The sequence below is a fragment of the Artibeus jamaicensis genome, unplaced genomic scaffold (genome assembly GCF_021234435.1).
Source record: "Artibeus jamaicensis isolate MK-2021 breed Jamaican fruit bat unplaced genomic scaffold, CSHL_Jam_final scaffold_1019, whole genome shotgun sequence".
Taxonomy (NCBI): domain Eukaryota; kingdom Metazoa; phylum Chordata; class Mammalia; order Chiroptera; family Phyllostomidae; genus Artibeus; species Artibeus jamaicensis.
Window position 1 is genome coordinate 18,190,752 of NW_026522025.1, and position 22,429 is coordinate 18,213,180.

At 35.5% G+C, this 22,429-nt stretch overlaps 1 protein-coding gene across 2 annotated transcripts in view; it reads right to left on the reverse strand.

Moving 5' to 3' along the window:
- Positions 1-22,429, reverse strand: part of ANKRD13C (ankyrin repeat domain 13C) — an 80,468-nt gene that overhangs the window by 16,264 nt on the left and 41,775 nt on the right. For both annotated transcript variants that reach the window (XM_053655501.1, XM_053655500.1), the window contains exons 7-12: positions 22,181-22,247; positions 17,952-18,096; positions 11,444-11,575; positions 8,135-8,296; positions 2,676-2,755; positions 685-783 (exon numbers count right to left, since the gene is read on the reverse strand). In XM_053655501.1, coding sequence (XP_053511476.1) covers positions 685-783; positions 2,676-2,755; positions 8,135-8,296; positions 11,444-11,575; positions 17,952-18,096; positions 22,181-22,247 — 685 coding nt within the window. The remainder of the gene's footprint in view (positions 1-684; positions 784-2,675; positions 2,756-8,134; positions 8,297-11,443; positions 11,576-17,951; positions 18,097-22,180; positions 22,248-22,429) is intronic.

Genomic DNA, 22,429 nt, shown 5'->3' on the forward strand with positions numbered 1-22,429 from the left:
AGGAGCCTTAGTTGTTCACCAGGGCAGGGCCACCCAGGTTGCTGGTTTGTGATGCTGTATGTGGGGACGGGGTCAGAGAGGGAGCAATAGCGGTCCTCTCTGCTCCTTCCCACCCTGGGGCCTGCCTGATCCATGTCAATGCTCACTCCTTTGCTAGTTTATCTGCGCACAAATGTGTGACCACAGTCAGCCGGCCGCCTTTCACCTTCACTGGGTCCGCCCTTCGCTACCCCACACCTGGGATTCGCCCTTGGCTGCCTGGGTCCGGGGAACTTTTTTGCTCCACTGCTGGCTCCATCCCTCTTACCGGTTCGTTGTTGTTGGACTTCTGTATAGTTCAATTTTCTGTGGTTTGGCTGCATTTATTGTTGCTAAAACTTTGTTGTTTTTAGATTTGGTTGTGCGAGGAGGTAAAGTGTTTCTACCTACGCCCCCATCTTGGCAGAAGTCTAAAGTATTAATTTTATAATTAAAAATTATTCAAACACTTATCTGGTTAAAACAATAACAATGTTAATATTTGGTGAACTAGAAAATTTCTAGAAGGGCGCACACACTATCAAAACAATGGCTCTTTGCTTTTGCATTTCAAAGGCCTTAAATGAACTTAGATGCAAATATTATTACAGCCTTTAGGATTTAATAACTTCTTTCATAAACTTGTATGATTAAAAACAAACTTACGATTGAATTCCCAGGGGAAATTCCTGGCTCATGGCTATCGTGGCTTTAAATGTTTTCTTACTTTCTTTGCATACCAGTTCTCTACCAAGATGAGGAGCTCTAAAAGGGAAAAATATACATATTAGTGAAGATTTTCCATGTGCTATCATCTTCCTAAGAAGAATCTGTCCTCTTACAGTGACACTTAATTTGCTTACTCTAAGCATAGCGATAAATTACCATATTTTGCCTTGTATAATACACACCTTTTTGCCCAAATTTTTGAGTGAAAAATAAGGATGCACATTATACATGGGTAGTGCTGATTCCATATCTCTATTAAATGTTTTTAATTCTTTTATTTATGCTTATGCATTTAAAGTATAACTTTAGAAAGCAGTAATGATATCCACATGCAAAATAATACCCTGGAATACAATAATTGATTTTGTTTCTAAATATAAATAAATAAAAATTGAATTAAAAAATTTAAATGGAAGATTTTTTCCCCTGAAAGTCTGGGCCAAAAACATGGATAAGCATTATACATGAGAGCAATTATACACAGTAAAACACAGTAACATTATACTAAAGAGAAATGAGAAATGTGTGAGAAATAAGGGTAACAAAGTGTGACAGTTCAAAAAAATGACCATAACTCAATAAATTTTACATTGGATATGATGCTGTTAGTCACTTTTAGGAACGAAGCAAATCACAAAATAATTTTAGAATATCATTGTGTCTCTGGAATCACAATTCAATCTCTCTTATTGTCCACAGTTCTCAGCACACTTCGCAGAAATGATGTGAAGAATAAAAATTCTATATTAATTATAGAATACCGTACACTGAAAACATTTTGGAGAAGTTAGAAAAGTATAATAAACCTTTCAACATAAAAAATAATAGTAATCATTACAACTTCTTCCTAAGCATAGGGATAGGTAGTATTTTATTGTCTTCCAAAAGAAAATAATATTTTTTTATAAAGGATTGTACTTTACACAGTTGGCCAGGAAAAAAAACCTTTTTATTTATTGATTCATTCAAAATATTTATCATTCATCATTCTTTTATTCAACAAGTATATGTGGAATACAAACTATGTGCTAGTAATAACATTAGCAAATGTGTTATTTACGAATGGTAAGCAGCAGTCTGGCATAAGCTAAAACAGAGGGGTAACGACAGGAGATGAGTTTGGAAAAACAAAAAGTAGATGAATAGTGAATGTCTTTACATACCACACTAAAGATCCAAGATAATAACAGAATATAAAAAATCACTGTAAAGTGAACTCCAATAAGGAGCGTTACTGGGCAATTCCTCATATTTCCTCAGAACGTGTCCTATAGGCTTTCTAGAGCAGGTAAATTGGTAGCAGGGATGTAAAAAGAAAACTATAACTTAGTCAAAGAGTGCACATAATTGAGGATACTTTACGCTTATCATGACTAATCCATAATTTTCCTTTTTTTTTGTTAAGGGAAGGGAGGAAGAAAAAGAGGACGAGAGACATCAATGTCCCAACCTGGGACCAGGCCCACAACCCAGCCCCGAGTGGGAATCGAACCAGAGACCCTTTGGTTTGCAGGGCAGCGCTCATCCACTGAGCCATACCTGCCAGGGCCATAACTTCTTTTTCATCCTTACTCAAGGATATGTTTTATTTCAGAGAGACAGGAAGCATGACAGAGACAGAGAAACATCAATGTGAGAAACAATAATCGGTTGACACCCCTAAGCGCCCCAACCAGGGACTGAACCACAACCTAGGTGTGTGCCTTGGTCAGAAGCAGCAACCTTTTGGTGTGTGGGATGATGCGCTAACCAACACCACCTGGTCAGAGCATCTATATTTTTAAAGGTAAAATACTTGCTCCAGACAAAAGGGCTAATAATTCACTCTCAAACAATTTTTTTACCTAAATATTCATGTTTTTACAAATTATTCTTTTTAAAAACCAAAGAATACAAAATAAACAAAATAAAATGAAACAGCCACTTACTTTCCATTTTCAGCAGATATATATTCTTCCCATGTAATGGTGTTCTGAGGAGGAGGGGTAAGGGACTGTCTTCGAACCGGCTGTCAAAAAGAAAAAAAGAAAGAGTGAGAGGGAGGGAAACAGAGACACACAGTGAGAGACACAGAGAGAGGGAGACAGACAAGGAGGGAGGAAAAGAAATGACAGTTTAAAAAATATAAAAACATACAATAAACTGTTTAAACTACTAAACTGTTTCATCTATTTATATAATGCTTCGAGAATTTACTTCCAAGATAGTTCCATTATGATTTAAGCTCTATCAGTAATGCTTATTATCAGCTTTTAAAATTTCAAACATGAAAATAAATTATCGAGTAATAAAACCCATTCATTCAATGTTTTAATCTTCTAAAATGTTCCTGGCATTAGACTCCAATAATGAACATGGTAACTACAGAGAAAGTAAAAACTAACCTTGACTTGAACGGGCTTACAATTCAAAGAAAAAAAAAAAAGACATAAAGAGTTCATCAAAAATACAAAATATGATATGATCAAAGGCCAAATGAACTTACATAAAAAATAGTGCAGGAGTTTAGAAAAGAGAGCAATCTTCTATGGATAATGAATTCAGACTAGGGGACTGGGCTCATATTTACATGAAAGCAAAACACAGGTAGACTGTTTGATCAACAACTCTGATAAAAGGTCATGTCAGATTTCAAAACTTACACCTTGTCTTTGCTGAATATGAATTTAGATCACTCTCAAGAGCAAGAACAGCTTGGGTTAAGCCTCACAGAATCAAAACCCATCTTTGCTATTTCTAGCTTTTTGACTTGAGAGATGAATGTCTTTAAATCTCATTTTCCTTTCTGTACAATGGACCAATGACACTCATTAGATCACTGTAATAATTATTTGAGATGATAAATGGAAAATACTTAACACAACGCCCGTGCTTACCACACCAATGTTTTAAATCAACATAAGTAAAACAAAAACTTGTTGAGGGTGCACATAAAATCAGTGTTTAACCTACAGAAGCTGCATTAGAGTTTATACCACTATATTTGGATTAGGCGCTGGAGGATTACTTGCAACTCTCCAATATAATGTTTTGTTATAATCATCACCAATTAAAATACATGCACTTGAGTAAATAACCAATGTTTATGTGACTTGCAAGTCCATAGCAAGTCAAGCAGTATCAATTTTCACACCCAATTTATTTTTATATTACCAACTGTGACCAAGCAGCCATTAATTTTTAATATTAGTATATATTTTTTAAACTTTAAGATTTTAAATACAGCTCACTATTAAAATGGGATTGTCTCCTGAATTTGATAGAGCCCTCCCTTTACTTTTTTGACCACCTATTTTTTTTTAAAGATTTTTATTTATTTTATCTTTAGAGGGGAAGGGAAGGAGAGAGGGAGAGAAACATCAATGTATGGTTGCCTTTCGTGCATCCCCTGCTGGGAACTGACCTGCAGGGAACTGGCCTGCAACCCAGGAATATGCCCTGACTGGGAATCGAACCTCAATTCTCTGGTTCACAGGCCTGTGCTCAATCCACTGAGCTACACCAGCCAGGGCTTTTGACCACCTATTTTTTAACTATGCATGTTCATTTATGTGTATCTTTCCTAAAATGCTTATTATTTAAGTTTAAAAGAACTGTATTTCAAAAATTATCTATAAAATGCATAGAAATGTATCTTTTCTTCCTTAATGCCCACTGTCAAATATAATTAAACTGGTATCAGGTACATGCTGCTTTCCCTATGTTTATAAATTCCATGTCTAGGAGAGAAAAAAAACAGCTATTTGTATCTTTTTTTCTAATCAGACTTATCAGTTCTGTTGTGATGTTCTTTCATACTGCACCTGGCCACACTCAACAAAATAAAATTATATGTATAGATGAACATCTGATAGAATTAGTATTTTCTTTAAATTTACTCTATTTATAAATTGAACTCTAAAACAAGTTGATTATAATTCATCAGTTCTTCCCTATCAAATGTCCAAACAATATATGAGATATATCAGGTCTATACAGAAGGTATCCAGCCATCTAATATGAAAAATAGAGACATTTATTGAAGATACAAGATACAAGAAACACTGTACATAGGACAATGATGCCTCAGTCCCCTTCCAAGTAGGCACCTTGGGACCTCACACAGTTCTCCCAACTGCCATCAGTTGCCCTGTCATATTTTCCTGAATCTCACCAACAGTCTGAAATCTCTTCCGTTTCAAAGGTGATTTTTACTTTTGGGAAAAGTCAGGAGTTGCAGGGCACCAAATCTGAGCTGTAAGGAGGCTGAGTCACCTGGGTGATTAATGTTTCCCCAAAACACTCTGCACAAGAAATGATGCATGAGAGGGCACTGATGAAGCTGCCAATCACCAGTTGCCCTCAATCACTGAGGCCTTCTGAATCATCCAAATAGTTTCCAGGGAGGAATGTTCAAGCTTATTGCAAATTTAATGCAGATTCATTGCTCTACTTGCTCAGTCATTTTGAATGTGATGGCCACACAGTACACATGTTCACTCAACCATGTCTACAGCCCCCACTGACTAGTACAGTGAGGTCGTCATTATTCAAGCATGTGCATTCCAGTCCACTCTCCTTGGCTACCAGTTTATATCAGTGTCATACAAACCATTCCCCCTTCTATTAACAATGGCTGGGCCTTTTCTGGACAGACCTCATACAGATGGCAAATAAGCACATGAAAAGATGATCATTCAACCTCATTATGCATTCTACATATATGAACCTACAATTACCTCAAAATAAAAAGTTGAGTAAACAAAAACCAAGCAGGCTTTTATGTAGAAACTGATTGATGCATAGATTTAATACCATACTAATCATAATCCTACCAAGTGTTCTATTTTTTGTAGAATTGACAAGTTAATTAAAATATTCATAAAAAATTGTAAAGTTTGCCCTTGGCCTGGTAGTTCAAGTGGTTAGAACATTGTCCGGTGGACCAAAAGGTTGCGGGTTCGATCCCAAATCAAAGTGTGTGCAGAAGGCAACCAATCAATGTTTCTCTTCTCTTTCTCTCTCCCTTCCTCCTTTCCTTTATTCCTTCCCTCTCTCTCTTCCTCTCCCCTTTCTCTCTCTAAAATTAATAAAAACATATCCTCAGGTGTAGATTTAAAAAAGCCATAAAGTTCAAGGGGCTATGATTCACATGGGAACTGTTTTATTTGCTTTCTTACCAGAAGTCAAAAATCTTAATTATTTTATTTAATTCGTATCACTTTGTTGTATTATATAGCTATCCAAAATTAAACTATGTCTTAATTTCAATGTGCAAAACTATAGTTTATTAAAATACCATTTAAAGACCACTTTAACGATTCAAGTGCACCAAGTCACAATCTCTGCCCTAAAGAAAATTAAGTAATATACTGTAAATTTAAATATAGATAAATCAGAAAATCAGAGACAATCAGCAGATGGTCCATGAAATGGTATTCTATAAGGTTTTTGTTCCATGTACTCATCCCCAAATGGTTTGCTGACAAAATTAAGCAAAGGCAGCAATAACTAGCACATCAAAATCATTTTTAAAAAATAAATTTTAATAAAAGTTAAATAACAGTATAAGTTTGAAGAAACAGACTTTTTAAAATTTTTTTAAGATTTTTATTTATTCATCCTTAGAGGGGAAGGGAGGGAGAGAAATATCAATGTATGGTTGCCCCTTGTGTGTCCCCTGCTGGGAACTGGCCCACAACCCAGGCATGTACCCTGACTGGGAATCAAACCTCAACCCTTTGGTTCCACAGGCCCACACTCAATCCACTGAGCTACACCAACCAGGGCAGAAATAGCCTTTTGTCTGGTCAACAACGTGTAAGGGAGGCAGCTTTGTCAAAAACTGAGTTCAGCATTTCCTCTCCCAATTCATTTCTATTTTTGAACATGCCATATCCTTTATCTCGTAGTGATCAAGATATCATTAAATACCAGGTGGCTTCTGAAAAATTAAGTCTGGTGAAGCTCTACTCAATCCTAAAGCCTAAAAAAAAATGAGGAGCACAAAGAGGATCTGGCAGGAAGGGTACAGGATCACGCTAAACTAGCATGATCACAAATTTAACTTAAACATTTAATGGGGATTCTCAAACACTTTACATCTTGTGCTTATTACATTGAACCATGGCTGATTCACTCAATACACGAACTTTCTAAACATTAAAACATTTTCCTGGCATACACACACAGTGTTACCATGAATTAATTGGAACCTGGCATATTATTCTGAAAAGTCTGCCTATCCCTAAAACATTAATCTGGCACAATACCATAGGGGGAGACTAAGCATTCAAGAAATTCAAGCCTCCTCATAGTACCTTTTAATCTTTTTACATCATGATTTATATTTTATACCACAAACCAGAACTTATACATATACATATTTATAAAATACATACTCCTTGACACTTGTTGCATAAAGTAATAATGACCCCTACTGCATGTGATATGCTTTGGTTTTTCTCTACTATATTTAGATTTGAATTTAAAAAGTGTAGTCACAAACCACTAAAATTGATTTCATCATCTACTAGGAGGTCTCTGTCCTGCACTTTGAGAAACACTTCCCTAAAATTTAGTAAAATGTTAACATTTGAGGAATCTTAGTGAAGGATATCCAAAAATTGTTTGAACTATTTGAGGACTTCCTGTAAATCTAAAATTGTCAAAATAAAAAATAAATTTAAGAACCCAGGCCTTGACTGGGTGGCTCAGTTGGTTAGAGCATCACCCTCATACACCACATTGCAGGTTCGATCTCCAGTCAGGCACATATAAGAATCAACCTATGAATGCATAAATAATGGAACAACAGACCGAAGTTTCTCTCTCTTAATTCTCTCTCTCTCTCTCAAATCAATAAATTTAAAAAGTGTTTTAAAAAGAAGCCACCCCCCTCTTTCATCGTATTAGGGAATAAGACTGTGGAGGCAGTGAACACATCTCACACACCTTCGTGTTTCCCGAGTTCCCCTTCCCTTTCTCTACTGTCACACAAGTATCTGTACACAGCATGCTTTCAAACACACGCCGAGTAAGATGTTATGGGAAGTTACAGGCTAGAAATGATTCAAAAGTTAGTGGGCCTTTACTTAGGCCTTCAAAGCTGTCGAGTATTTCACTTGAGGAAGTAGAAAAAGAATATATATATATATACAAAGGGACATAGATTAAAAATTAACACTGGGTTTCACGCTTATAAAATGATATAATCTATTTGTTAGTGAAGCTTCAAAGACCAAGCTCAGATTCACAAAAATAAATCCCTCAAGGCCATATCAAAATAAATAAATAAAAGGTGTATATAGCCAACAAAACCTACAAGTGTACTTACATAAACCCACTAAATGCCAGGAATGAAGTCTGCCCCCTCTCTCCTTAGAACATTATAAATTAGAAATTATACCTCAAAATTCTGTTCCATTATGTTTCCACCTTTACTCAAGCTCTCCATAATGGCCTTATTTCGAAGAATATCTTCTTCACTGAGATGTTCTCTTCTTTTTCTTGATTCTAAAACAAGTCCATTTACCAGATAAAAGTCGGCCAGAAAGTTTCCTACTCTTTCCTAAAACATAATCAAATATTCAAAATAATAAAAAATTTTGCCTTACATTTTAAAATGTCTTACATTTTTAAAGTTTCAAAGTAATACACATACCTATATACCTATTTTGCCATAACATGTAACATTAAGGTATAAATACATATTCCTTTAGCACCTGAAATTATCTCAATATCCTATGTAATCTCTTGGATTAATATATAAAATTACATGTTTTAAATTGGCAAAGAAAATTTAAAACACACTGATATATAGCAGTTAGTCTAAATAAAAATACCACATAGTATTCCTTTAGATCTACTCCCAAGTAGCACAAAGCATCTGAAAACTTCAGCTGATGGTCAAACATTATGATAACAAGGAGGAGTCAGGATAATTACTGTTCCCATTTTATATAGAAAAGAAAGTGGACTACAAAGAAACAGTCTAAGTCACATAGAAGTCTCTAGTACAGCTAGAATTATTCGCCTGCTCCAATACTCTATTCTCTAACAGGATAAAACCTTAAGTTACAGTTGCTTGCTGCTTTCAACAAAGAGAGAACAGAGCAGTCTAGCTTACCAATACAGTACAACTGTCTACATTCAGAACTGGGGACAGGGAAACTCAAGAGGTATAAGGGACATCAAGAAGAGACCTGTTACTTCCTTTCAAAGAGGTCCTTCTTCAACATCAACCTTTACTCTTTTAACAGACCCAACACGTGGTCAGAGTTTGAAATGCCTTAGTTCTAAACAACATGATGGAAAATAAGCTTCCCATTTCTACCTGCATGCAAATCACTTGGTCTCCCTCTTACTACTGTTTCCTAGCATTCCAAAACTATGTGTTTACAGTTGCTTCCATGTCCACCTTGCTTTTGGTGGCCTCTTTCCCAGCCACCAGAAAGCAAAGCATTCTGCACTTGTTTCTACTTACAAAATGGGAACCATAAACATTACTGACTCCCTCCTAACCTATCAAAGATTTAAGAAGATCACCTAGATGCTGTTCAAGAGCTTTGAGCTACTTGCAGTAGCACTAGAAGAATAATAGCAGCTTCAATTTTCATCTTCTCTTGAAGTGATCCATCTAACGCTGCCCAGAAGAACAGAGTACAAACAAGACTTTAAACCAAAAAATGGATTGCAGTGTAGGCTCTCACAACTGGAAACCCTATCATGCTATTTGTTGCCAAATAGACTTAGAGAGGCAAGTTGAAGAATCTAGACCTCAGAGTGAGGATTTTTCTGTGGCTATGAAATGCTCAGATGATAAGTAGTTATTTTTGAAATCTTATAAAGAAAAAGCATTTATTTAAAAGTATACCATAACAATAAAAATTTTAAGTGTGTAGTTCCCATAATTCAGCCATTTTATTGCTTGGTACCTGTAACAGACACTGCCATGGAATATACAAGAATGGTAAATACAACATCATTCATAGTGGCAGAAAACTGGACACGAATGTGTGTCCATTCATCTAAATGTCCAAAAATAAGAGACTGGATAGATAAATTACAATATACCCAAACTATGGACTACTATGCGGTTGTTAAAGAGAATGAAGTAGTAATACTAATAAGAAAAAGCTCCTAAGACATACAAAAGAGTGGGGAAGGATGGTTTCGCAAAAAATAGATATGATACTTTATGAAAAAATAAATAACAACTAAGGCTATATATTACTATGGATGTGTATTTATGGAAAGCATTAAAAAAAGGTCTGAAGGACATACAAATGGATAACCTTGCAGAGAAGGGTTTGTGAGTAGTGGTCAAGCTTTATGTGCAGGTTGTGTAATGGTTAATTTTATGTCAACTTGGCAAAACTATGGTGCCCAATCGTTTGCTCAAACACCAGTCTAGCTGCTTCAGTGAAGTTATTTTTTAGATGTAATTATCACATAAGTCAGTAGACTGGGAATACAGCAGGTTACCTTTCATAATGTGGATAGGCCTCATCTAATCAACTGCACACCTTAAACGTAAACCCTGTTTCCCAAAGGAAAGGCAATCCTGCCTCAAGACAACAAAATAAAAACCATGCCTGAGATTCCAGCCTGAAGATTTCGGACTCCAGATTACATCAACTCTTCCCGGGATTCCAGCCTGCTAGACTGCTCTACAGATCTCAGACTTGTCCTTCATTCACATGAACCAATTCCTTAAAATCAACCAATCTCTCCCTACCCCTCTCTCCTTCTCTTTAAATATCTACCTATATATCTATATTTCTATATAGGAGATCCCTATATCTCTATACCTATGTCTATATAGGTAGATATTTAGAGAGAGAGAGAGATCTCCTATTGTTTTGTTTCTCAGAGAACCCTGACACTAGTACAGGCTGTTTTTGTTTTTCTAATAACATTATATTTGTTTCTCCTGTGTATAAGATAAAATAATATTTAAAAGCAGTAAGTCCTGGCCCTTATCTGATCTGGTTACTTATTCTTGACTTTAAAATTTTATAAAATGCTTCTCCATGTGTCTAATTTTAAAATTTTTTGAATATATTTTGAGCATTCTGATGTAACTTCTTGCTGACAGGTAAAATGGTAATTATGGAAAACCTTTATAATTTACAAAGGGGAAACCACCACTAAGATTTAATTTAATGAGGCTGCTGTAGAAATGTAAGCATATTTAATTTTAGTCATATATATAGAATACTGAAAATCAGATACTGGATAAATAAGTAGTTTAGAAGTCTAAAAGTAGAAAGAAAAAAAGGTCAAGGGAAATGAATTCGAAAGGGGAACCCTCTTTGTGGTCTTCCTGAGGAATAAATCACTAGAAATATAACGAAACCATAACAAGGCAGCTAACAAGAATCTTTGCCAACATAGAATTCAAATGAGTTAGGGGTGAAGAAGAGTAAAAGGGGACTAAATGGTAATGGAAAAATATATAATTAAAAAGAAAATGAAAAAAAGAAAAAAAAAGAATTCAAATGAACTAAACTTTCTCTCCTGGCTTCTATAAGAATACTTTCTAACCATGACAATTATAAGTAACCAACCATTATAATTCCCTATGTGGATTCAAAAAGGAGACAATAAACTACTTGAAGACAATTAATTCTTCCTGTATTTCCATCACACATTATTTTGGCAGCATTAAATACTAAACAATTTTTAAAGTTTCAAAATCTAGATTTGTACATACTGTTTTATCCTCCCGAAAAAGCCATCCTGTTTGGGCACGTGTGAAAGAAATTGACTTGGTTGATAGGGTTGCAGAGTAAATATCGCTACTCATTAAAATGTCAACCTCTTCTTCTGTTTCCATCTCTGATTCCTGAGGTGGGGGTAAAAGTTAAATATAAAAATCTACGTTTTCAAAGGTTATTAAGCATGACATGAAAATAACAAAATATTCTAAAAACAGTTACAGATTTTTAAACTATATATATCCAACTAAATTAGAATTATGACTAACTATGAATCTATAAATACAGGACACATGAAATATGGTACTGTTATGTATATTATTACAAACATGTAATGGAAACAATACTAGATAACCCATTACAGAAATATAGAGTATATATAGCGATTTAAAAGATTAATTAAAGAATTAAGTTGATAAGTCTAAGGCAAAATGCTCATATGAAGGTTTCATTTTGTTTCAACACAGATGAATCTTACTTTAGTTATTTTCTATCCAAACACCCACTACTATCATTTGAGCCTTTCTTTCCCAACAGTTCTAAGTGAAAGGGGAAAAAAGGGGGGGAGAGACAGAAGGAATGAAAGAGAGGGAGGGAGAGAAAGCAGTCCAGAAGGAATCTTCTCTCTATTTCTTGTAGGAAAAAATAAAGAAGAAATCCATAAATATCAACCTATGATTTCTAAACTTAAGTAGCTTTATTTCTGCATATTCTCCAGTGCTGACACACAGTAAGTGATCAAAAATACTTTTTAAATGAGGAAAAAAAGAAAGCTTGTGCTTGCTTCAGAGACATAAGACCAACGGTCAGGTACAGTAGGGTAACTGAGCAGGTGTAAGATGAGGTTCTATTCTTCAATAGGCCAAGAGTCTCTGATACTTAGGACCAAAGAGTTTTGTTTTGTTTTGAAACAAAGAAGTTGCTCTTTTGTAAGACACACCTACATTTATTTTTTTTAAGATTTATTTACTTCTTTAGAGAGAGAAGAATGGAGGGAAAAAAAGAGAGAGAAAAATATCAATGTGCAAGAGATACATCAATTGGTTGCCTTTTGCATGCCCACAACTGAAGACCTGACCTGCAACCCAGGAATGTGCCCTGACTGGGCATTGAACCAGTAACCTTTTGGTTTGCAGGCTCAACCCACTGAGCTACACCAGCCAAGGAAGGACCAAGGAGTCTTAAGGAGAGAAAAAAAAGAAGAAGAAAAAGTCAGAATCTAGACAGTTGAGTAGAGAATGGGTTTACAAGGCTAGAGGTTCTATTTCTTATGCTTTCTGATTTCTATATTACCAAGAGACCCATTTTCTAGGCTTCACTACCAAATTTTCACCCAGATATAGTTCACTTCTTTTATTTTTTTAATCCTCATCTAAGAATATTAAGTTTTTGTTTGTTTGTTTTAAAGAGAAGAAGAAAGAGAGAGAAAGACATCAACTGAGACAGAAACATCAATCAGTTGCCTCTCATTTATGCCCAGACCAGGGTTTGAACCCACAACCCACGTGTGTGCCCTGACCAGAAATCAGACCCTCAAACTTCTGTTATATTGGACAATACTCCAACCAACTGAGCAATCAGCAAGGGCAGAAAAAAACAGCAATACCTTGGGACTGAGATAGTAACATTTCCTTCACCCTTACTTACAAGTGAGAAGTGGGAAACCCTTGACATTAATGCTAAGGTAAAAATGTATTGCTGGTAACCCAACCTAATTCTGCAAACAACTTTCTAAAGGAAAATCTGGGCTGGTATAGGCTGTACAGAACTGTCGGACATCCTTCAAATATATTATGAATCAAATAGGATTTTATTTATTAGCTTGGGAACAACACTACATACAACACTGTTAAAGAAATTTGCCTTCAGTTTCAAACACCTTATTTTTAAATGAATTTTTAAAATAGAACTTCTATAAATCATAAACTGATCATTACCTAACCACATCATTGAAAAAAGACCTGCTGTTCATTACATTCATTCAACAAACATTTATTGAACAGTTATTACTCATATGTGCACATTAGAACAAGTATTTCCTGCCTTAAAGATTATTGCTCAAAATCCAGCTTTTCTGTAATTTTTAGGATAAAATACACACATATACATGTTATAGACCACTCTGCCTGATTTTAGGAATTGTATCTCTACCCCTTGTGGCTAAGGGCGAGAGACGACCTTTGGAATGCCAGCCACAGGAGACAAAGCCTGTCTCTGGTAGCAAACACTGCCTCAGTTCCTCTCCCTGCCCCCAAAGCTTGGTTGGGAATCAATGATGGGTAAGACCCCTCACAGCGGGGGGCAACTAAGCCAGACTTGATCACTTGGGAGGCCTTCATGGAAGGACTGGGGGGAAGGGAGGGCCTGCAACAGGGAGCAATGGACTCTCACTTCCCCACCCCACTTTGACAAAGCTCAAGTCCCCAGGTTCTCTGGGAGAAGTGCTTCCTGGCTCTAATCCCCTTAAGCCTGAATACCTGTTGGGGAGAGGTGCAGCTCCTTGCCTTGCTAGAGTGTGTCCTGGGGAAAATCTGGCATCACAAAGATTTCCTGATAAACCTGTGAAATCTGCTCTACTAAGAGTGTTTTCATTCATATAAGGGTTCGAGCAGGAAACCCTAAAACTCTGTTCCTGGCAGACTCTGACTCAGACTAAGCCCTCAGATTTCTTTGAAATGTTATCTACTGTTTGCTCCTTGCCACCCTGTATTCCTGTGTATTACAACCCAATAAAAGACCCTGGAAGAAGGGGCTCGAGGCCTTTTTCTCCTCGGAGAAACTGGCTGCTGCTGGCCTTTTCCCCCTGTGAAACTGGCCACTGCTCACTTCTCCTCCCCAAGCAGATCACATCATGTCTCGGTCATGATTACTCTTCATCCATGGCATTTGGGGGGGACTTTCGAGGAAGTTGCCCCCACATATACATACCATAAATACTGGTCCTTTGGTGATCTCGTCAATAGTATAACATCAGCTAATATTAACTCTACTAGCCTTAATCTCTGGCTTCTCTTTCAGTACCATATGTCCAACCTACCTATGCCTAGTTAGCTATGCTGTTCTCATTTAATATGCAATGTCAAATTATTTAATAAATATGAGTCTAGAATAAACGTCAGCAAACTATGGCCGGCAGGGCAAATCTAGTCCACTACATGTTTTCACAAAGTTTTCTTGGAATATAGCTATAATTATTCAGGTACATATTGACAACGACTGCTTTTATGCTAATTACAGCAGAGTTGAATAGTTGCGATGTGCAAATATATCTAAATATCTAAAATATTTATTATCTCTATCTTACAGAAAGAGTTTGCCAAACTCTGGTATAGAATGTATTGATGCTGTATTTGGAACCAGAAAATACTAAAGGAACCCCATAACCTTGAGGAGCTTAACCCAATAGAGGAAGAAAGCCACCTAAACAAATATAACAGAATCAGCTCTATGGCACCAGACTCAGTGGGAACAGAAAGAAAACAATGCTCAGGGGAGGAAGTGACACCTAGCTGGAGCCCCACAGCTGTAAGGGTGCAAGAAAAGAGGCATGCCAGGAAGTAAAGCAATGTGAACAAAGAAATGAAGTGCTAAATAAATAGCCTGGTACATCTGAAAAACTTTCAGAGTTTGGTACTAAGGTATCTAAAACAGCAAAGTAAAAAAAAAAGGTTCCAAAAATGAGCAAACACCAGATCACAGAAGGAACCATATCATGCTAAGAAATTTGGATTTCACTCTTTAGGTATAAGAAACTTTTAAAATGTCCTTAAAGAAGGCAGGGTTTCATAAATTTGTTTTCAATGTTCGATCTGTCTCCAGCATATCAGATAATTCAGATGCAGACAAGAAGGGGGCCAGGAAAGTCATGTAGGAGATTCATGATAGTTGGTTGAAAGATTATACCTAAATTAAGGTACTGCCCTGACCAGTGTGGCTCAGTGGGTTGGGCGTCCCACAAAGGGAAAGGCTGCAGTTTTGATGCCCAGTCAGGGTACATGCCTGGGTTGCGGATTCAGTCCCCAGATGGGCTGCATGAGAGAGGCAGACAATGAATGTTTCTCTCATTAATATTTCTCTCCCTCCCTCTCCCCCCCTTCCTCTCTCTCTAAAAACAAATAAAACCAAAAAATTTTTAATTAATTATTTAAGGCATTGGTAGTATGAATTCAAAAAGGATGCTTATAAAACATAGGAAAACAGAAATAACCACACATGTTCTCTAGTTAAGAAACACAGAGTATATGAAAAAAATGTCAAAAGTAACTCCCAGTTTTCTGGTTGAAGAGAGAATGATGTCATTCACCAAAAGAAGGAAAATGGAAGAAAGGGCAGGCAGACGGGAAAATAATGAATTTAGTTTTAGATGAGCTAAATTATGAAGTTACCTGGGAGAAATTCATGATATCCCACTAGACATTTCAATACATAGGTCTCCACCCAGCAGATCTATCTGGGATACAAATACATACTTTGTATGGGAACAGAAGAGAGTATTCTGCCAGTTTGTAAAAATGAAAACTACACCAGACACAAATGAAAATTCTAGGGCTGAGTACAAAAAAAAAGAAGAGGCAAAGGAGAATAACATAGAGGGGGTGGAGAACAACTGACCAAATCACAAGGAAAAGTCAAATCACAAGGAAAACAAAATTTTAGGAATTGAGTTATCAATAAAAGCAAACACTTCAGAGAAGTCTAATAAAGAAAGGATTGAAACAAGTGCACAGATGCAGCAATGGACTCAAAATGAGCATCATCCAAAACCCCAAATCTATTTCCTGTCCCCTAATTCTATCAGTGGAAACACCATCATTCCATTCTTCAGGATAGAATCACTACACTCACCCTTAAATCCTTCCAATTCCTAACTCACTCAATCTTTTAGCAAGTCCAATTACTTCATTCTTGGACATGCAAGCCATAATTTCTCGTTTTTAATTATTCACTACCCCTTCCAAGTCAAGATCCTATCACCTCTCAACTGTATAACCATAACAACTTCTCACATAATTTCCCAGCCTCCAGTCCTTACTTTATCCCAATTTATCCTGCATACTAGCTGTGCGATCTCACAAATGGCATTTAACATCCATCTATAAGCTTCAATTTTCTCATGTGTAAAATGAAGATAATAAAAGTATTTGCTTTGATGGGTTATTTTAAGAATTTAATGAGAAGTATTTTTTAATTAATGTACTTAAATAATAGTTCCAATATGCTGTCAATTAATGCTTAAAGTAATACAAATATAGGATAGTAATTGATAAACTATCAATACAGTACCACTATCCATAGCCCCTAACAGTGTCTAGTATTCATTAGGTCCTTGATAAATGTTTAAGAAAGGAAGAGAGGGGAGGAGGGAAAGTGAAAGAAATACATGTGATTAATTCACTTATATTACTTTTGGATTATATCAATACCTTGTTTAAGAAATCTATGACTCTGTTACCAACTACATCAGATTCTGTTATCTTATCTTATCTGGCTTTTAAGGCCTTCCATAGCCATGTTCCCATACTCAATAAGTGAAACCTTCACTACAGTCAGATAGATCTCTTCTCTGTTTCCCCAAAAGACCATTCTTACTCCCACTTCCCTGACTTTACTCACCCTGTGTGCTCCACAAGGAATACTTTCTCCTCTTCCCATCTAAATCTTCATTGTTCAGTGCCAGTTAGGAAACTACTTTTCAATAGTACACGTACAAGGTAACTAAGGTCTCATCAATAGATATGGTAGTAGGAAGGTCTAATCTAAGAGATGTTGAGGAAGGAACCATAAGATGCGGTGAATGACAATATGGGGAATTAAAGTGGAGAAAAATAAATACAAAGTTAAAAAAGCAACAGTGTCGAAATAAATGTTGACTAAAAAAAAAAATGTAGAACTATCAATGATAAAGAGATACCAGGAAAGCTTTCTCTTTCCAGTATCTCTAAAAGCAGGAAAAGGAGCATTCAGGGAACAAAGGATAAGGATAATGGTGCATGTGGTTTTCACTGATGGTTGTGGAGGCAATACCAACATGGATTTATGATCTGACAGAAGGAAGGTAATTTTGTACTCTAAGAAGGAAAAGATAAAAGAAAGGTAGCCAAAGAGTCAGAAAAAGTAAGAGTACAGACAGAAAATCAAAAGAGGTATTCCTATTAAGGAGACAGAGATGGTCAGCAACACTTTAAAAGAAGCTAAGGTAGCAAGATAATAAATGGTAAAAGGGTCAGCAAAGGTTCAACATATGAGAACTAAGGGAAAATGAAGTTCATTTAACTAACAGGTCATCACTGAATTATGAGCATCAGACTCAACTGACTGGTCAAGATGACAACCAGATGATAACTCTTTTTTTCAATTTTTACTAGTATGAAAATGAAAGCGCTAGCGTTGAACCATTCCAATTATGCCTTATGCCTTTTACAACAACTACACTGAAGCATGGTTGCATACAAAGACATTTTTAAAAAACCAGGTAGAGGAATATTTTTACAAAAACATGCTCACCTCATGGTGTATTCGCTGATAAACTTTTTGTTCATTGTCTAATACTACAAAAGATTCAGAGGGTGCTGCATCCCCATTAAAAATGAAGCTTAAATCCCCTCGTTGGCACTTCATGTCAGTAAAGTCTATGAGAGTAGTGTCAAGCCTGTGAAAGATGGTTAGATGAGAAATTCTGACAAATAAATTTCAATAAAACTACATGACAGTTAAACAAGTTTTGTTCCTTCTAAAATCAAACCAAGATGCTAATACACTATTTCCACGTCAAATTTAGAGATAAAAGCTAAATTTAAAATATCTTATTTTTAAGAAAAAACGCCAAAAGAATATTTAAATATATTCCATTTTATCTATATTTCATTTTTCTGAATACATAGTTCATTAACCCATCAAGAAGACTGTTTCCCCAGTGTTGAAGTATTTCCCTAAAGGTACCCTTGTTCCTTACCATTTCCACAAAAGTTACAACTGGAAAGGGGAGAAAAAGACCTAATATTCTTTGGTCCCTTTAAGACCATGTTACTGGTTCAGCAGGGCATGTAAAAGAGGTAAAGCAATGGATGTACCACATTCTTGGACTAAGGAATGTGTGTCCAGTCTTCTACACCTATGCCTTATACCTAACCATCAGCTATGAAAACCTGCTTCATCCTTCCACTTGATAACCCATTTAACTTCAAATTCTTGACTTCCCAGATTCAATTAGCATCCTCTTTTCCAACACCTCCACAGCCTGAAAATGTTATGGGCCATTCCTGTGTCAAAACCTCATAGATTCACACTCCTGTGTGTACTGTGCTCTTTGGTAACCAAAACCTGGCATGGTCTACCCCAATGAGTTAGTCCCAAATAAATTCCACACATCAGTAGTTATTGAAATTAGGGAGAATACTGGAATGGAAAAGTTCCCGAGTTCCCTGAAGTCCTTCAATCTGTGGTGGCTTTGTAGAAGATCACATCAGGACCCCTCTCACTAGCTGCTCAAAACATGGTCCTTAGTCTAAGAAATGGGTTGACACATGTATTACAAGATTCTGATCATATCCAAGTAAACACATTTAAGTCTTTGTGAGAGATCCACCCTGGCTACTGAGTTTCTAATTCAATTATAAGAATTTTTTACTTTGTAGATTTATTAGTTTTCACCTAGGTAAAGAGGCAAAGTGAATGGGCATTCTTGATTTCCGCTGAAAAAGCTGAGAAATAGAACATAATTTCACATGCTGCATCAAAAGAAACACTAGAATTATATCAGTAAAACCATAAATTTTGAAAGTGAAAGTGATATTATTAATAATTTTACCAGGACAACAGGGATGAACCAGAGCAAATAGGGAAATTTGATAACCCTATGTGTAACAGGCTCTTTTCTCAGCCATATTATATGTGTATATATATCCCTCAGAATGAAATCAGAAAGCACTGAAAAAATCAAGTCACCAACTCTGGCAGGGGTGAACCCTGTTTGCTGCTTTGTGGCTGTATTCCAGCTCCTGGTCTGCTTCTGGTGGTCTGCTTTGTACTCCTAGTGCCTTCACTACTAAACTGTCCTGTCATTGCTTATACATGGGTCATGAGAGAGAATAATGCCAGTGAAAGGGGCTTACGCTCAACCTTCATAAGGCATGGACTACTGGCAGTATCAAAAAAACCCATCATTTTATGTATATGCCCTATTTGGACTCCAAACTTCAACTACCAGGGAAATATACACCCCACATTAAAAAAAATAAACAAAAATAAATGTTTTAAAAGGGGCCAGAAGAGTCTTCTGCCTCCATTCCATTCTTGCCCACCCTGGATGAGGGTGGTAGTGAACTGTAAGGGTCAAGGGTGGAAACGGTGAGAAAAGGGGCAACGGCAGACTGACGTTTAAGCTACTGTACGTAGTCATACCTAAGATCGATCCAGTCCATTTTTGTTTCATCTGTGTTTCTGTAACTTGAATTGAAATTAGAGTATCTAATACATAATCTTCAATATCCCTGACATATTAGATTGCCTGTTACATATCACACATGGTTCACAATGATAAAATTTCTCAGGATGGTATTTTAATGACTTAACTTGTCCTTGGCTTTAAGCCTAGGAACCTAAATATTTTTAATTTTTGCCAAGTAACAGCTATAAAAAAATTATTTCTACAAATGAAAAGACTGAAATACAAAATATTTCCTGAGATAAAAACATAAAAACTTGGAAAATGTGAAATAACACTGCACAAGGAAATACAGCCTTCTCTTGAAACAGGAAAAGCCTGGAAAGGCAAAGTCTGCAATCACCATTTCAGTCAGTGGGTACAGATCACCTAAAATTATTAATATTAATAGTAAAAATGTTTATTTAGTATTCCCAACAATACGGCTGCTCACACTTTCCTATTTTTACTAAAGTATTACTCTCTTCTTGACACCAGAGAAGGTATATTACATGAGCAGATGGCCACCATGAGATCTAGTAAACTGAAAAAATTCCTTTGAACACAGTTTAAAATTCAGATTTGAAGTGATGTTAAAAAAAAAACCATCCCATGACACTTAAATTTGAAAGTTTTTATTCAACGCTAACAGATTTCATTAAGTCAGCTCTTGTCACTTATGCAAAAAACCTTTACCAAACATCCTAAAATCCAGCCTCTCCATGAGCGTGGTATACTTTGGTAGTGAGAGCTTTAGCATCAGCTGCTAGTAAGCCCTAGGTGTGAGTGACTTGTTACATTACAGTAGCTTCCGCTCAGGCTCTTATTAACCATTTGTCGTTTTGTTTATTATCTATCCTTATTATGTAGTATTCATCATAAAATTTACTTCCAAAAGTCAAATATGAATGTGAAAGAATTTTTTAAAGAAAGTTGTACCTTTTTTCCTATTTCTAAAAATAAAACAAAACTAAAACTAACCTTTTAAAGTAGCACACGAAAGAAAATATTATTCTTCCAAATTATCTACTACCTTTGGCCAGCGCCTATATTAAACATTTTTAAATTGACAAATAATTTTTTGATAAATCTATAATATACTGCTAACAACTGGCTGCTGAATTAAATCTACATCAGTATCAAATCCTTTCCCAGTTTCTCTTCTACGTTTTTCTGTATTTTCCCAGGCTTCTATAATTACCATAAATTAAATGTCCACAAGGACTTTCATAATTAGAAACATCTGAGGTTATTTTTAAAGCCCAAAACCACAGAAACATCTTATTTAGCCAAATTCTACTGCTTGAGAATAATTACCTGAGAACTTGTTTCAAACTAAAGGTTATCTCTTCACTAGAAATCAACATATTACATAATAAATTTTATAAAAAATTGATTTTAAAAAATTTCTGCCTGTGACATGGTGAGAAAGGACAAGAAGTCAGATCCTGGCTCAGCTATTAATTGGCAATACGGTCTTTTAAAAATCACTTCAGTTCTCTGAACTTTCTCATCTATAAAACAGTTTACATGAAATAATATTTCACAACATTTCCAGTTCTAGACCCTCATATGTTCAAATTGATATTCTGAAAATATATAAACACATAGATATATATGTTATATATATAACTTGTAGATATACCAATAGACATATACATGTACATATAAGTTAGCACATTCACTAGCATTATATATAGCTTCCATATACTTAATTTGTAAATATATCTATATTAACATAAGGCTAAAGATATAGGGAATGATATAAGTAAAATGCTAAAATGAATAAAATAAATAGATTTCCCATAAGATCTAACTAACCATCAATCTTATTTTAAAAGGAAACAGAAGAAAATTAAAATTAGCCTTAAAGAGTTAACTAGAATAGATATAAATGCTTAAATAGATGAATGAAAATTCTCATGGATGGGTTGACAGGAAGAGAAGGGTATGTATGAGAGGGATGGAGAAAAAAGGACAAGAGTTAAGGTGTTCCTATGTGTCCCTTATTCCTTAAAAAGCCAGGATCATAGAGATGACCATCTTAAATCTTTTTAGTATTACATCATGATCTCCACTGTTTGCCTTCTAGATACTCTGTAGTTGAATAAGAACAATACCTTTGTTTCAGTCAAGATTTTATGCCTTTAGTTATCTGTAGTATGTCTCAAATGAGATAAAATATTATGAATGTATTTATAGCATGTTTAAGTTATAAAATGCTACATCCAAATGTAAGCTATTACTACAGAAAAGCTTCCTCTAAATCTCAATTTTTCTGTTACTCAGAAAAAAAATTAAGTCACCTTACCTGATATTGATACCTTGTTTGTATATTTTACAAGCATCAGAAGGCAGAATTCGGGAAAGTAAAGGCACTGTGTTTTTAAAAAATAAAAGATAAAATTAACCATCTAAAGTTCTGAAACATTACAAATTTTTTCATTAGAAGAGTAATGCAAACATTTTAGAAACTTACCAAAATTATAATAATTTTCTTTAAAATAGTATTTTACCACTTAATATATAAAGCAAGTTTGAGCAACTTCAAGTATCTATC